Source organism: Notechis scutatus, chromosome 14 (assembly GCF_049901735.1).
Source record: "Notechis scutatus isolate UNSWTSFEM ecotype Mainland chromosome 14, rNotScu1.2, whole genome shotgun sequence".
NCBI lineage: Eukaryota > Metazoa > Chordata > Lepidosauria > Squamata > Elapidae > Notechis > Notechis scutatus.
The window spans coordinates 3,347,566-3,360,574 of record NC_142022.1 but is presented as its reverse complement, the minus strand read 5'-3'; the positions used below and the strand labels follow the sequence as shown (position 1 = coordinate 3,360,574).

Sequence of the window (13,009 nt, the reverse complement as noted above, 5' to 3'; positions counted from 1 at the left end):
TCTACCTGTTCACCCAACAAAATACAGCGTTTTCTTCCTTAAATGTTTCGACTCCCAGACCAGCATTACAGAGACTTTAAGAAATATTTTGACAACTTCAGGAACTTGGTCACCCCTCACATTTGTCCATTCTACGCTACTCTGTCTAGATAGGCCCACTTGACAAACACCCAAGGGGACGCGGGGCGAAGAGAAGCACCTGGGATTTCTTAAACCGGCAACAGTGCAATTAATTAAACCCTGAGTCAATTATTCCAAGTCAAAAAGCATTCCATGCCTATTTCATATTTCCAACAGCCTTAAAACTCTCACCTGCTTCTTCTGCAGTGCTGTCTGTCCTCCTTGGCCAAGATATGCGCCTGATTACGGCACAGGCCATTTCCTCAACAGTCCCAGCATGATGGGGTTGCTTTCATGCAACGTCCTGCTACTTCTGCCTTCCCAACATCTCCCCTGCTGGCTCACATCGAACCAGGGATAATCCATGCTTTTTTGGTGATCATTTAACCTTCTGAAAGTTATATGCAATTTCTTGGAAGGACCACGCTTGGTAAAAATTTGTCTCCCAAAAGCCAGGTTCATGCCTCCGAAAAATCCCATTTACTTTTAGAACGCATTATTCACATTTTGATTGGGTGGCAACATTAAAAAAAGAAACAAAAAACGCCAGCTAGTACAACTTTTGTTCGTTCTCCCCTTCCTGTTGACCTGGATGCTCTATAAAGTAGCACAAATGTAATTCGCTTCCATTTTTGAGCAAATGCACAAAATTAATCCATGGTGCGATGCCTCATACTGGAAAGCAACTGTACTGTTGGGTAGTGATATTTCACCTCACCAGATCTGTTATTAAATATTGAGCTTCTTGAGATGGCATTTGAATACCAGCGTGTGTTTATGTATTTTGATTTAGCAGATATGTTATTTCCTTTTTATCGGCTTCTGAGACCATTTCTGATTGGAGTGGAATATAAATTTGATAAATGTTTGTCTGTTTAGAACTACACGTCTACCCCCTTGCTGTGTACCACCTGTCTATCTTATGACTTGATATTCTTCCACATTTTTTCCCACTGGGGGGGGGGGCATTAAGATGCCCTTTCTATCACATCCGTCTGCCCCAGGCAAGCGGTTCCCAATATTCCTTCCTTCCGTTCCCCCCCAGGATTCTGTTTACAGCCAGTCCTCCTCATCCATCTCACTGGGCTCCATCCAATTACAAGTTCTAGTAGGCACAAGCAGAATTCCTAGAAATTCCCAAGAAATTTCAGGCAAGACTGAGGATTGTGCCCAAGGTCTCCGTCTCCTGTGCAGGAAAAGGATTCCTACCAGTGCTTCCTCCCGACCTCCTTTTGGCCCAGCCCTTGAGGCAGCCACCTCTCTCTCTCTCTCTCTATCTCTCTCTCTCTCTCTCGGGGAGATAATCCCTCGACTGAGCATTGGTCGCCCAGCCCAGGGGGAAGGCCCTCTTGCAGTGGCTCCCCTATTTAGAGCAGTGCCACCCTCCGTGGGCACTCCAGTCCCTGACCACCACAATGGCCAAGGCGTTGTTGTTGTCTTTCTCTGGGGTATGTTGCCTTGTGGCCCTTCTGGGACAGCCGAGCCGTGGACATCAGCAGCCGTGGCCTTTCTCAGACCACAATGACTTTTTCGGCCTCTGGAACAAGATGAAGGACGACGCAATCATCTACCAAGCTACCATCATGTACCACCAGGCCGTGGACCACTTGAACAAGGAGCACAACTGCACCTACCTCTCGGCCCCCGAAGAAAAGGTCCACGTCCAATTGATGGTAAGGGGAGAAGGGGTGGGAGGAAGTTTCCGGTTTTTTTCTCATTCTATTCGTGTCCGATTGTAAAACTACAAGGGATTCTGCTCATGGTTTTTATTGCTGACGTATGCACACGTCGTACTCTTCCGTTTCCCTCTTCTAGAGTTCAGCAGCAGTACTTCCATCTTTTAAGTAGATTTGGTCTTTGAAATACTTTTTATCATTTTAAAGAATTCCTGTGTTTCAAAGTGAGGAGTCCTGCCGCCGCTCTTCAGTGGCCGGGAAAGAGAGCCAGAGTGGCGTCCTTCACTCACCGGCCACGGGACGGAAGCGGCTCTCCCTGGTCAGCAGAACCTTTTTTGCTCCATGCCCCTTTTCCCTCCTTAGACCGGCTATTGTCATAAAGAAACAGGGTTTTTTAAAGTACTCTGTTGCCTGCTTCTTCATTCCAAGAGGCTGTTCTTTATCTGACTGAATTTTTAAAAGGCAAACACTGATCTATGCCTGTCATTTTGAAAAGCAGATATTGGTGCAAATTCTGTAACATTAAAAAGACTCGCCGGCCTTCTTCCCGGACTCCATCAGGTCTACCCAACCATGCCCGACCCTCCAGCTGGTCAGGACCTGCTGCCAACCCTCTGAAGGGAAATCAGGAACGTGTGGCGGGAGGGGGAGAAGCGGGAGATCACCGGAGAATTTTCCTGGCTATCTTTCAGAGCATGCACGGGAAAATTTACCACTTCAGAACCATCCTGGTGAAGGTCACCTGCCCTCCGGGGGAGAAAAGACCAAATCACAAGAACTGTCCGATTGTTCCTGGATCACCGGTGAGGAAAGGGGTTTTATGCCTTTTTTTTTTTTCAAGGATGGGGTTTATGGAGTCAGTCCTAGCTGTTAGCACAGCTGGAATCAAGGTGGGCTGGAGGTAGCCCAGTGGGGTGGGGGAAGGAAAGGTGGCATGGGATTTGGGCCTCCAATGCAACCCTGCCTGTGTCATTGTCACACGCAGGCAGGCGCCCCAAGCAGAGAGGGTCGCGGGGGTCCTGCCCCCAGGGTTTCAACCCCCATCCCCCGCTGAGCTCCCCTCTGCCCTGGAAGTTTGCAGCTGGACAGAGGGGCCAAAGCCGCTGGGCTGTTTCCCCCTTTGGTCCGAGGAGGCCAAGTTCCTCTTTGAAGAGCCACGTTGCCTTAGAACCCGAGAGTAGGAGAAGGAAGGAGGGGGCTCCCCATGCAAGTCCCTCCTGCCCTCCACCCATCTGCCCTCCCCCCCGCTCTGGGGAGGAGGGGCTGCCTCCCTCTGGCCCAGCCCCCTTGAGCTGCTGAGGCCCCATCACCGGCACCAGGATGAGAAACCGGGAGCCTCTCGGGGTGCTCTTTGCACGGCCAACTGCCCATAAAAGACAGAGCAACTTCCTAGATGGAAAGGCAGGGAAGGAGGTCGAGAGTTTGGAAAACTTAAAGACCAACAACCTCCATGCAAGAGCTCTGCAAAGTCTCGTCTCTTTTATTTCTTTCATGTCTGTAGAAATATTTGTGCTTCTTGGAGTTGGCAACCTTCCCAGCGTTCAACATCCATAAAACAAGAGTCAAAACTTGTGAGGAGTACAAGCCGAGTCCTCCTCCCGTCGTCACCCCTGAAAAAGAACCCGAAAAAGAAGAAGGCACTCCGTACATGTGAAGGGACCGGCTCCCCCCCCCGCCCCGCCTTCTCCGTCGGGTAGAGGGCCCTGAGGTGGATCCCCAGCCCTGCGATCCTCCCCCCCACATGGGGGTCCATGCCATGAAAATTCTGTAACTCTGAATGTTCAACAGTGGAATGATCCAAAACGCTGCTCTTCTTGGCTCTTCTTCATGCTTTGCTTATCTATTCCAAAATTCCAGTTCCAGGTTGCACAAAACCTTCCCAGAAAAAGTGAGGAACCCTGAGTTTTAAAAAAAGGTGTTTTTTTAAAAAATTCAGGGTTCCTGACCGGTAGACAAAACCGGTTTCCAAACCCTGCCTGAACCACAGGTGAATAGGCCGAAGTAGATATTTACGGCTGATCACCTACGTTGCAAGACTCTGCCTCCCCTTCCCTTGGGAAATGGCAGACCTCGGGGTGCCCCCCCAAAATCCCCCCCCCCGCCATAAGGGGGAAAGAGGATGGGAGAAATCCGAAGGAGGCGATGCAGGGCGTGGGTGGGGTGGGAGGTTCGGCAGAACCCAAGAACGCAAGAGCTGCAGGACCCCCCTCAGGAAGGGAGGCTACAGCTGAAGTGCAGCTAAGATTTGCAATAACGTCGGAAACAACAACAAAATGTTTGGCAGCTCATTAGGACGGGGGAGGGGGGGAGGGGGCAAAGAGAAATTCGTAGACATTTGCAAGGAGAAAATGGCAAGAATGCAGAGCTCCTATTTTACACCGTTGGGTCAGGAGGCCCCCTCTGGCCCCGGGGAAAGAGGGGGCAGCCACTCAGGGGGAGGGAGACGGGGGGAGGGAAGAGAGCTGATTGAAACAAACCCAGGTCTCCAGGTCCAGGTGGGAACCAGCACGGGGGGACCATGGCACCTTATCTTGGAGACGTCCCGGAGGGTTTATCTCCAATGAACAGAAGGGCAGACCCCCCCGCCCCCGCTCCTGTACAGAATGCCCAAGCCATGTGGGGCAGCCCTCCGACAGGAGGAGCTCTGGTCACAAGGCTGGTGGTGGATCAGGACCTTCAGCTTCTTTCCCAGTGAAGATCCCCCCTGCTCAGCTAAGCTTCGCCCCTTTCCTCAAATGGCAAAAGGCAGAGCAGATGGGAGCCCTCCGGGGCCCACAGAGGACACTCTCCTGGGCTGGGGTCTCCCACCCTTGGCCAAGGGCTGGCACGAAACATTTATCCGGTCTGCAGAAGACACACAGCCGGAAGAGATGGCTAAGGGTCTCCAACCGTGGCGACTTTGAGGCTTGTGGACCTCAACTCCCGGAGGCCCCCAGCCACGATGGCTCAGGAATTCCACAAGTTGAATTCCACCCGTCTGAAAGTTGCCACGGTTGGAGATCCCTGGTCCGGACGATAAAGGGAAGGATCGGAAAGACCTGGGCGGGGGCCCGAAATGAACAGCAGGCCCCGGGAAGGAAGGCCCAGTCCTGCCTTTCGATAGAACAGAAAGGCATATAAAAACAGGGTGGTGGGGGTGTGTGGGGGGGCACCTGTGATTTTGGCCACGGAACAAAATGCTGCTGGAGGTCTCAGAGACCCTGTTTGGGGAAGGAGGGGAGAGAAAAAAGGGGGTGTGGGTGGGTGGGTGTTTCTAGCAACTAGAAAGAGGCTTCCAGGAGAAAGCGGGAAGCGAGCAGATGTTCTTCCGGCAGAGCTCAAGCTTTGGAAATGAATGATAAACACGCGTCTTTTTACGATCCCCCCACTTTACAGGCCTCAGTCTCTAAGGCCCCACAGCCTCCTCTCTCCTACAGTGGACCCCCCGAGGGCCAAAGCGACCACGGCCTGCTTGGTTTCCGCTCTGCCAGTTGGGGGCTCCTCCTTCAGCGCCACTGCGATTTTGACCAGTGGCTGAAGAGACGCAGGTGGAGCCGGGGCCCCTCGTCCCAATGGTCCTAAGGACTGTTCTCCTGAAGGGAAACCGAGGCCGAGGGAGCCGAGGGAGCCGCGCAACGTACAGAGAGACACAGAGCCAGGGGCGGCAGAGCCATTGCGTGGCGTTTCATTTCGTGCGGGGGCTTCCACCGAACGTTTTGCCCGTCCCTTGGTCTGCCCTTCAGTGTCCATCCACGATTCTCAGGCCCAGCCCAGAGGATTGATTGGTCCAGTCGTTGGCAACGGGAAAAGCATGATTGGGTTGCGCTGCCTCCTCCGGTGGGGAAGGAGGGGGGCAGCCCCTCCACCCCCTCCAAAGCAGCCCGGAGTCTCGGCTTAGCTGGCCTTTTGCGTCACAAAGCCCAGGGTGCGAACTTGGGCATGGAAACAGGAGGGGGACGAAGCGGGTGGATGAAAGGAGGGAGCGGGGGGGGGCTTTCTTTCCCCTTCTGGAAAAAAAAGGCTGGGGCAAAAACCACCCTCCACAAACGAAGGAGAAAGGAAGGAGGCAGAAGCTGCAGCTGGAGGGGACAGGAGGGGTCCCGTCTTCTACCAAACCGGCTCACAGCCTCCAGGAAAAGGGGGCGCAAGAGAGAGAGGGGGGTCCTTATGCGCACATGGCCACAGCCGTTCCTTCTCCTCGGCTCCTCTTCCCTCTACCAGAAGGAAGGCCACCATGCTCACGGGGGGGGGCAGCAATGGTCCCCACCCACTGAAGCCCCAGCCCTGCTCCTCCCCTAGAGGAGGGGAGGGGAGGAAAGGGGAAAAAAGTGACAAGAGCTTTGAGGGCCTCTCGGCGGCCCCAGGGCTCCCCAGAAGAGGCAGCCACCGGCGGTGGGGGGTCCCTGGGACGAGGCAGCTACTCAATCTCCAGGATCAGATCATCCCCTTCCAAGCTCATCTCGGGCTTGACGTAAATTCTCTTGACCAGGCCTGTCACGGGCGAGTTGACCACGGTCTCCATCTTCATGGCGCTCAAGACGCAGAGCGGCTGCCCCTTCTCCACCTGACCGCCTTCCTTCACTTTGATGTCGATGACTTTCCCTGGCATGGGAGCCCCCACTTGGCCCTTGACGTCCTTCAGGGCTTTGGGGTGGAAGTGCATCTCCTGGCAAGGCAAAAGATTGAGGGCGACCATTGCAGAGCGGGTGGTGGTCAGTGGCCGTAGAGCAATGGACCTCAAGGCCACTGAGGAATAAGAGCCGCTGATCTTCAAGAAGGCCGATTGCTCTGCAAAGCAAAATCCGACCTGCAGGGACTACACGCATTAAGACTGCCCCCGCGGCCTGCCTCGTCCGCTACCTTCATGGCCTTGGCGTCCTTGACCAGGATGGAGCGCAGCTGCCCATTCAGTTCGAAGAAGACTTCCCTCTGGCCAGCCCGGTTGAGGTCCCCCAGGGCCAGGGCCTTGATGTGCAGGGTCTTCCCCGTTCCAGCTCCACCTGTGAGGGGAAAGAGCGCGATGAGGGTCCTATGCAGCCCCTCCCTCAGCCCCACCTCAGGCCCTGGGGACGGGGTCTTGTGAGAGGGGTGCTGCCGCCTCAGAGGCCCCAGGACCCCCCCCAGAGCCCTTCTGCCGTGCCCCCAGGTTAACCAACGGGAGACGCCACGGCGGTCTGGGGCTCTGCTGCGTCCCCACCTTCCGGCCCTTGGAGTCTGGGAAGCGGAGGAGGGAAACCGGGTCACCGAAAGCAATCGTGCCACTCGCGCCAGTGCTACTTTATCCTCACCTGTGTTATCCGAGGGGAGGGGCTTTCCTCCTAGACCCCCCTGCTGTTTCCAGGGGTGTCCCCTTCTTACCTACAGTCCCATCCCTTTCGTTCTCTTGAAGTGCGTGCAGGAAGGAAACGGGTCGCGTGGAACTACCAAGGGCAACTCCAGGAGGGACGCTGAGCAGCACACGGCCAGGAGAAGGTTTGGGCTCCACCACCTGGATCCGTGGGGCAGGCAGGCCCAAGCATCGTGGGTTGCACTTGGGGTGAAATGGGAGGTGAAGGTTATATGCAATGAATGAATGAATGAGTGAATGAGTGAGTGAATGAATGAGTGAATGAGTGAGTGAATGAATGAGTGAGTGAATGAGTGAGTGAGTGAATGAATGAGTGAATGAATGAGTGATGAGTGAGTGAATGAATGAATGAGTGAGGAATGAATGAATGAAGAGAGAGTGAATGAATGAGTGAGTGAGGAATGAATGAATGAATGAATGAATGAGTGAATGAATGAGTGAATGAATGAGTGAATGAGTGAGTGAATGAGTGAATGAATGAATGAATGAGTGAATGAATGAGTGAGTGAATGAATGAATGAGTGAATGAATGAGAAGTGAATGAGTGAGTGAATGAGTGAATGAATGAGTGAGTGAATGAGTGAGTGAATGAGTGAGTGAGTGAAGTGAATGAGTGAGTGAATGAATGAAGTGAGTGAATGAGTGAGTGAATGAGTGAGTGAATGAATGAGTGAGTGAATGAGTGAGTGAATGAGTGAGTGAGTGAATGAATGAGTGAGTGAATGAATGAATGAGTGAATGAATGAGTGAATGAGTGAGTGAATGAATGAGTGAGTGAGTGAATGAATGAATGAGTGAGTGAATGAATGAATGAGTGAGTGAATGAATGAGTGAGTGAATGAATGAATGAATGAGTGAGTGAGTGAATGAATGAGTGAATGAATGAATGAAGTGAGTGAATGAGTGAGTGAATGAATGAGTGAATGAATGAGTGAGTGAATGAATGAATGAATGAATGAATGAGTGAATGAATGAGTGATGAATGAGTGAGTGAATGAGTGAGTGAATGAATGAGTGAATGAGTGAGTGAGTGAGTGAGTGAATGAGTGAATGAGTGAATGAATGAGTGAGTGAATGAATGAGTGAATGAGTGAGTGAGTGAATGAGTGAGTGAGTGAATGAATGAATGAGTGAATGAATGAGTGAATGAGTGAGTGAATGAGTGAGTGAATGAATGAGTGAGTGAGTGAATGAATGAGTGAATGAATGAGTGAGTGAATGAATGAATGAGTGAATGAATGAATGAGTGAATGAATGAGTGAGTGAGTGAATGAATGAAGTGAATGAATGAGTGAGTGAATGAGTGAGTGAATGAGTGAGTGAATGAGTGAGTGAGTGAATGAGTGAGTGAATGAATGAGTGAATGAATGAGTGAGTGAATGAGTGAGTGAATGAATGAGTGAGTGAGTGAATGAATGAGTGAGTGAATGAATGAGTGAATAAGTGAATGAATGAGTGAGTGAATGAGTGAGTGAAGTGAATGAGTGAATGAGTGAATGAATGAGTGAATGAATGAGTGAGTGAATGAATGAATGAATGAATGAGTGAATGAGTGAGTGAATGAATGAGTGAATGAATGAGTGAATGAATGAATGAGTGAATGAATGAGTGAATGAATGAGTGAGTGAATGAGTGAGTGAGTGAATGAGTGAGTGAATGAATGAGTGAATGAATGAATGAATGAGTGAATGAATGAGTGAGTGAATGAATGAGTGAGAATGAGTGAGTGAGTGAGTGAATGAATGAGAATGAATGAGTGAGTGAATGAGTGAATGAATGAGTGAGTGAAATGAGTGAGTGAATGAATGAGTGAATGAGTGAGTGAATGAATGAGTGAATGAATGAAGTGAATGAGTGAGTGAATGAGTGAGTGAATGAATGAATGAGTGAGTGAGTGAGTGAATGAATGAGTGAATGAATGAGTGAATGAATGAGTGAGTGAATGAGTGAGTGAGTGAATGAGTGAGTGAATGAATGAGTGAGTGAATGAATGAGTGAGTGAGTGAGTGAATGAATGAGTGAATGAATGAGTGATGAATGAATGAGTGAATGAATGAGTGAATGAATGAATGAGTGAATGAATGAGTGAGTGAGTGAATGAATGAGTGAATGAATGAATGAGTGAATGAATGAGTGAGTGAATGAATGAATGAGTGAATGAATGAGTGAATGAATGAATGAGTGATGAATGAATGAGTGAGTGAGTGAGTGAGTGAATGAATGAGTGAATGAATGAGTGAGTGAGTGAATGAGTGAGTGATGAATGAGTGAATGAATGAGTGAATGAATGAAGTGAGTGAATGAATGAGTGAATGAATGAATGAGTGAGTGAGTGAATGAGTGAATGAGTGATGAATGAATGAGTGAGTGAATGAATGAGTGAATGAATGAATGAATGAGTGAATGAATGAGTGAATGAGTGAGTGAGTGAATGAAGTGAGTGAGTGAATGAGTGAGTGAGTGAATGAATGAGTGAATGAATGAGTGAGTGAGTGAGTGAATGAATGAGTGAATGAATGAATGAGTGAATGAATGAGTGAATGAATGAGTGAGTGAATGAATGAGTGAGTGAGTGAATGAGTGAATGAATGAATGAATGAGTGAGTGAGTGAATGAATGAGTGAGTGAATGAATGAGTGAATGATGAATGAATGAGTGAATGAATGAGTGAGTGAGTGAGTGAATGAATGAGTGAGTGAATGAATGAGTGAGTGAATGAATGAATGAGTGAATGAATGAGTGAGTGAATGAATGAATGAGTGAATGAATGAGTGAATGAATGAATGAGTGAATGAATGAATGAATGAATGAGTGAGTGAATGAATGAATGAGTGAATGAATGAGAGTGAATGAATGAGTGAGTGAATGAATGAGTGAATGAATGAATGAGTGAATGAGTGAATGAATGAATGAGTGAATGAATGAGTGAGTGAATGAATGAGTGAATGAATGAATGAGTGAATGAATGAGTGAGTGAATGAATGAGTGAATGAATGAGTGAATGAATGAATGAATGAATGAATGAATGAGTGAATGAATGAATGAAGTGAGTGAATGAATGAATGAATGAATGAATGAATGAATGAATGAATGAGTGAATGAATGAATGAGTGAATGAATGAATGAATGAATGAGTGAATGAATGAGAATGAGTGAATGAGTGAGTGAATGAATGAATGAATGAGTGAATGAATGAGTGAGTGAATGAAGTGAATGAGTGAAATGAATGAGTGAGTGAATGAGTGAGTGAATGAATGAATGAATGAGTGAATGAATGAGTGAGTGAATGAATGAGTGAATGAATGAGTGAATGAATGAATGAGTGAGTGAATGAGAATGAATGAGTGAGTGAATGAGTGAATGAGTGAATGAATGAAGAATGAGTGAATGTGGAGTGAGTGAATGAATGAGTGAATGAATGAATGAGTGAAGTGAAGAATGAATGAGTGAATGAATGAATGAGGTGAATGAATGAATGAGTGAGTGAGTGAGTGAGTGAGTGAATGAAGCGCCATGTTTGTGTTCCTTCTAGGGCAGACTAAACTTGCGCTGACCGGCCTCCCCTCTTCACCACCAGTTCCTTGGCTCATTCCTGGGGGCGTGGTGGTGTCCAACTCCTGGTATCTTGACCAAACGCTTGACGCTTCCTGGCTCTGGGTCTCACCTCAAACTCCTCCGCTATCTTGGGCCCCTCCAGGAAGAGCCGTGTATTGAGACATTCGACAGGCCCAAAGGTGGCCGTGAAGTCCTTGAAGTCGCCGAAGACCGAGGGGTACATGGCGGCAGACAGCACATCTTCCGGGGTGATCTCCTCGTGCTTCTCACACAATTCCTGCTCCAATTGGGCGAAGTCCAGAGGGGGCAGGGAGGCCCCGGGGCGGCCCTCCATGCGGGGCAGGTCTTTCAGCACCTAGGAAAGGAGAGTTGGGCTTTGGGGCGGAAGGGCAAAGCCGCCCTGATCTCTTCCTCCTCCTCCTCCCCCTTCTGACTCGCCCGGCCTCCCACTCAACTGCCCCAAAGCAGGCATCGAGGTGTGTGGGGGAGGGGGGGGAGCAGAGGGGGGGGGGTCTGAAAGCCTCGCTTTCCTCAGGTTTCAACCCTGCCAGAACCTTTTCTTTCTCTCTCTCCAAGAATAATTCCGCCAAGATCCTCCTCTGCTGCTCCGTGGCTCTGACGGGCAGGCACCCCAAAATGCAACGAACAGACCCCCCGCCAATACCAAATCCTCAATATGAAGTTAAGACGAGGAGGCTGTGGGCTTACTCCCCCCCCCCACTTTCTCTGGGCTCCTGGGGGTCAAGGCAGGCCCCCCTCCTTCCTACCTTGGAGCGGAAGGGCTCCGGGAAGCCCCCGTAGGGGATCCCGATGTAGCCTTGCAGGAACTCCACCACGGACTGCGGGAAGGAGAGCTCGTCCGCCTGAGCGTCCACGTCTCCCCGCGTCAGGTTGTTCTGGACCATGAACTGAGCCAGGTCCCCCACGATCTTCGAGGAGGGCGTCACCTGCACTGGGCGGCAAGGAGGAGGTCACCGGCTGCCCCTCCCCGGGAGCAGCCAGCAGCCCTCCAGGCAGACCAGGGGGAGGGACCCTTCGGCAGGCAGGGGGAGGCTGGAGGTAGAGAGTCCAATGGTCACAGCTGCAGCGGCGGCATTTTCTTAGAACCAGCGGCGTGCTCAGGAAAACCAGGCCAGGCTCTGGCCACAAAAGCCCCTTTTCTCCAGGCGCACAATGCTTGTCTGAGCCGCCTGTGGCCTTTAGGCCCCTTTGAACTAGAGACCAGCAACCTTTGAGGAGGCCGGGAACAACTCTCAGCCGCTGGCTAAACGGGGGATTAGGCCAAGGAAACTGGAAGCGGGTGGAGGGCTGCTTTGCCTGCCCGAGTCTGTGGGGTTCACCCTGCCCTCTGGGGAGGGGGGGGGAGGGGAGGGGAGAGGACTGACCTTGATGAGGTCGCCCAGCAGTTTGTTGGCCTCCACGTAGGCCTTCTTCACCTCCTTGAACTTGTGGCCCAGCCCCATGCTGTGGGCCTGGAAGTGCAGGTTGGTGTACTGGCCGCCGGGGATCTCGTTCTCGTAGACGTCCGCGTTGCCCGACTTCATGGTGGCCGTGCAGTCGAAGGCCGCGTAGAGGCCCCGGGCCACCTCCCAGTATTCGCTGTAGTCAAAGACTTTCTCCATCTGGATGCCTGGGGGGAGGGGAGAGGGGGAGGGGGGATCCTTCAGCCCTGCCCACCACCCTCTGCTCCGACTGCTGTCGGAAGACACACACCTGAGTCCCATTCTCGGACACCTCCAACCAGCTAACCAAATCAACAAACCTTCTTTCAAGGTTGAAGGTGGCCAGACTGGAGTCAGCGTGAGTCTGCAGGGACGCGGATCTCCCCTTTCCCTCTGACTGGATCCTGGTGACTCACCTGCTCCCTTCCCATCTTCCCTGGGGCCAGAGGGCAACGGGGCCCATATGGTCTCAGCCCGGCTGGGGCGTTGCTATGGGACAAGCTCCTGAATGGGCCCGGGGACTCGGGGCTCCCCCCTCGCTCTCTCTGCTCAGCCCGCCTCACAGGGGGCTCGTGGGGATAAAAGAGGGGAGGGCCTCGGATTATAGGGGAGCCTGGGCAGGGTCCCCTCCCCCCTTGGGGAATCCGAGGAAGCCCCCCACTCGCCCAAGGTCCAAAGACGTCCAGGCAGCCCAACCATCGGCCACAAAGCTCCTCCAGGAAGACATGACTTCCCTCCGGAAATGAACCAGTACGAGGAACAAAGTTACCGAGACTATGGGGAGTTCAGGTGGCCCAGAAGGCAGAGAAGCTCCTTGTGCCAGGCAGGCAGGGAGAAGAACGGCTCCACGAGAGAATCCGAGGGGCAGGAGGGGCCCTTGAGGCCATGGA

General features: G+C 51.4%; 2 protein-coding genes across 2 annotated transcripts in view; one reads left to right on the top strand and one right to left on the bottom strand.

Moving 5' to 3' along the window:
* Window positions 1-1,493: 1,493 nt before the first annotated feature.
* LOC148129500 (uncharacterized) lies at window positions 1,494-3,603 on the top strand. Its single transcript, XM_087943263.1, has 3 exons — window positions 1,494-1,793; window positions 2,489-2,599; window positions 3,298-3,603. Exons 1-3 carry the CDS (start codon window positions 1,536-1,538, stop codon window positions 3,448-3,450), a joined length of 522 nt encoding a protein of 173 aa, XP_087799389.1. The 5' UTR covers window positions 1,494-1,535; the 3' UTR covers window positions 3,451-3,603.
* A 2,452-nt stretch (window positions 3,604-6,055) lies between these two features.
* Window positions 6,056-13,009, bottom strand: part of LOC113424191 (pyruvate carboxylase, mitochondrial) — a 24,298-nt gene continuing 17,344 nt past the window's right edge. Inside the window, 6 exon segments of the mRNA XM_087943259.1 lie at window positions 6,056-6,441; window positions 6,636-6,754; window positions 6,757-6,775; window positions 10,787-11,032; window positions 11,445-11,624; window positions 12,063-12,307. Coding sequence (XP_087799385.1) covers window positions 6,193-6,441; window positions 6,636-6,754; window positions 6,757-6,775; window positions 10,787-11,032; window positions 11,445-11,624; window positions 12,063-12,307 — 1,058 coding nt within the window. The 3' untranslated portion in view covers window positions 6,056-6,192.

Bases quoted from the DNA above. Each gene is read 5' to 3' on its own strand.
- LOC148129500 (XM_087943263.1), top strand. From the start codon at position 1,536: ATGGCCAAGGCGTTGTTGTTGTCTTTCTCTGGGGTATGTTGCCTTGTG. The intron at 1,794-2,488 runs GTAAGGGGAGAA...GCTATCTTTCAG, and splicing joins AGGTCCACGTCCAATTGATG to AGCATGCACGGGAAAATTTA. The intron at 2,600-3,297 runs GTGAGGAAAGGG...TCATGTCTGTAG, and splicing joins CGATTGTTCCTGGATCACCG to AAATATTTGTGCTTCTTGGA.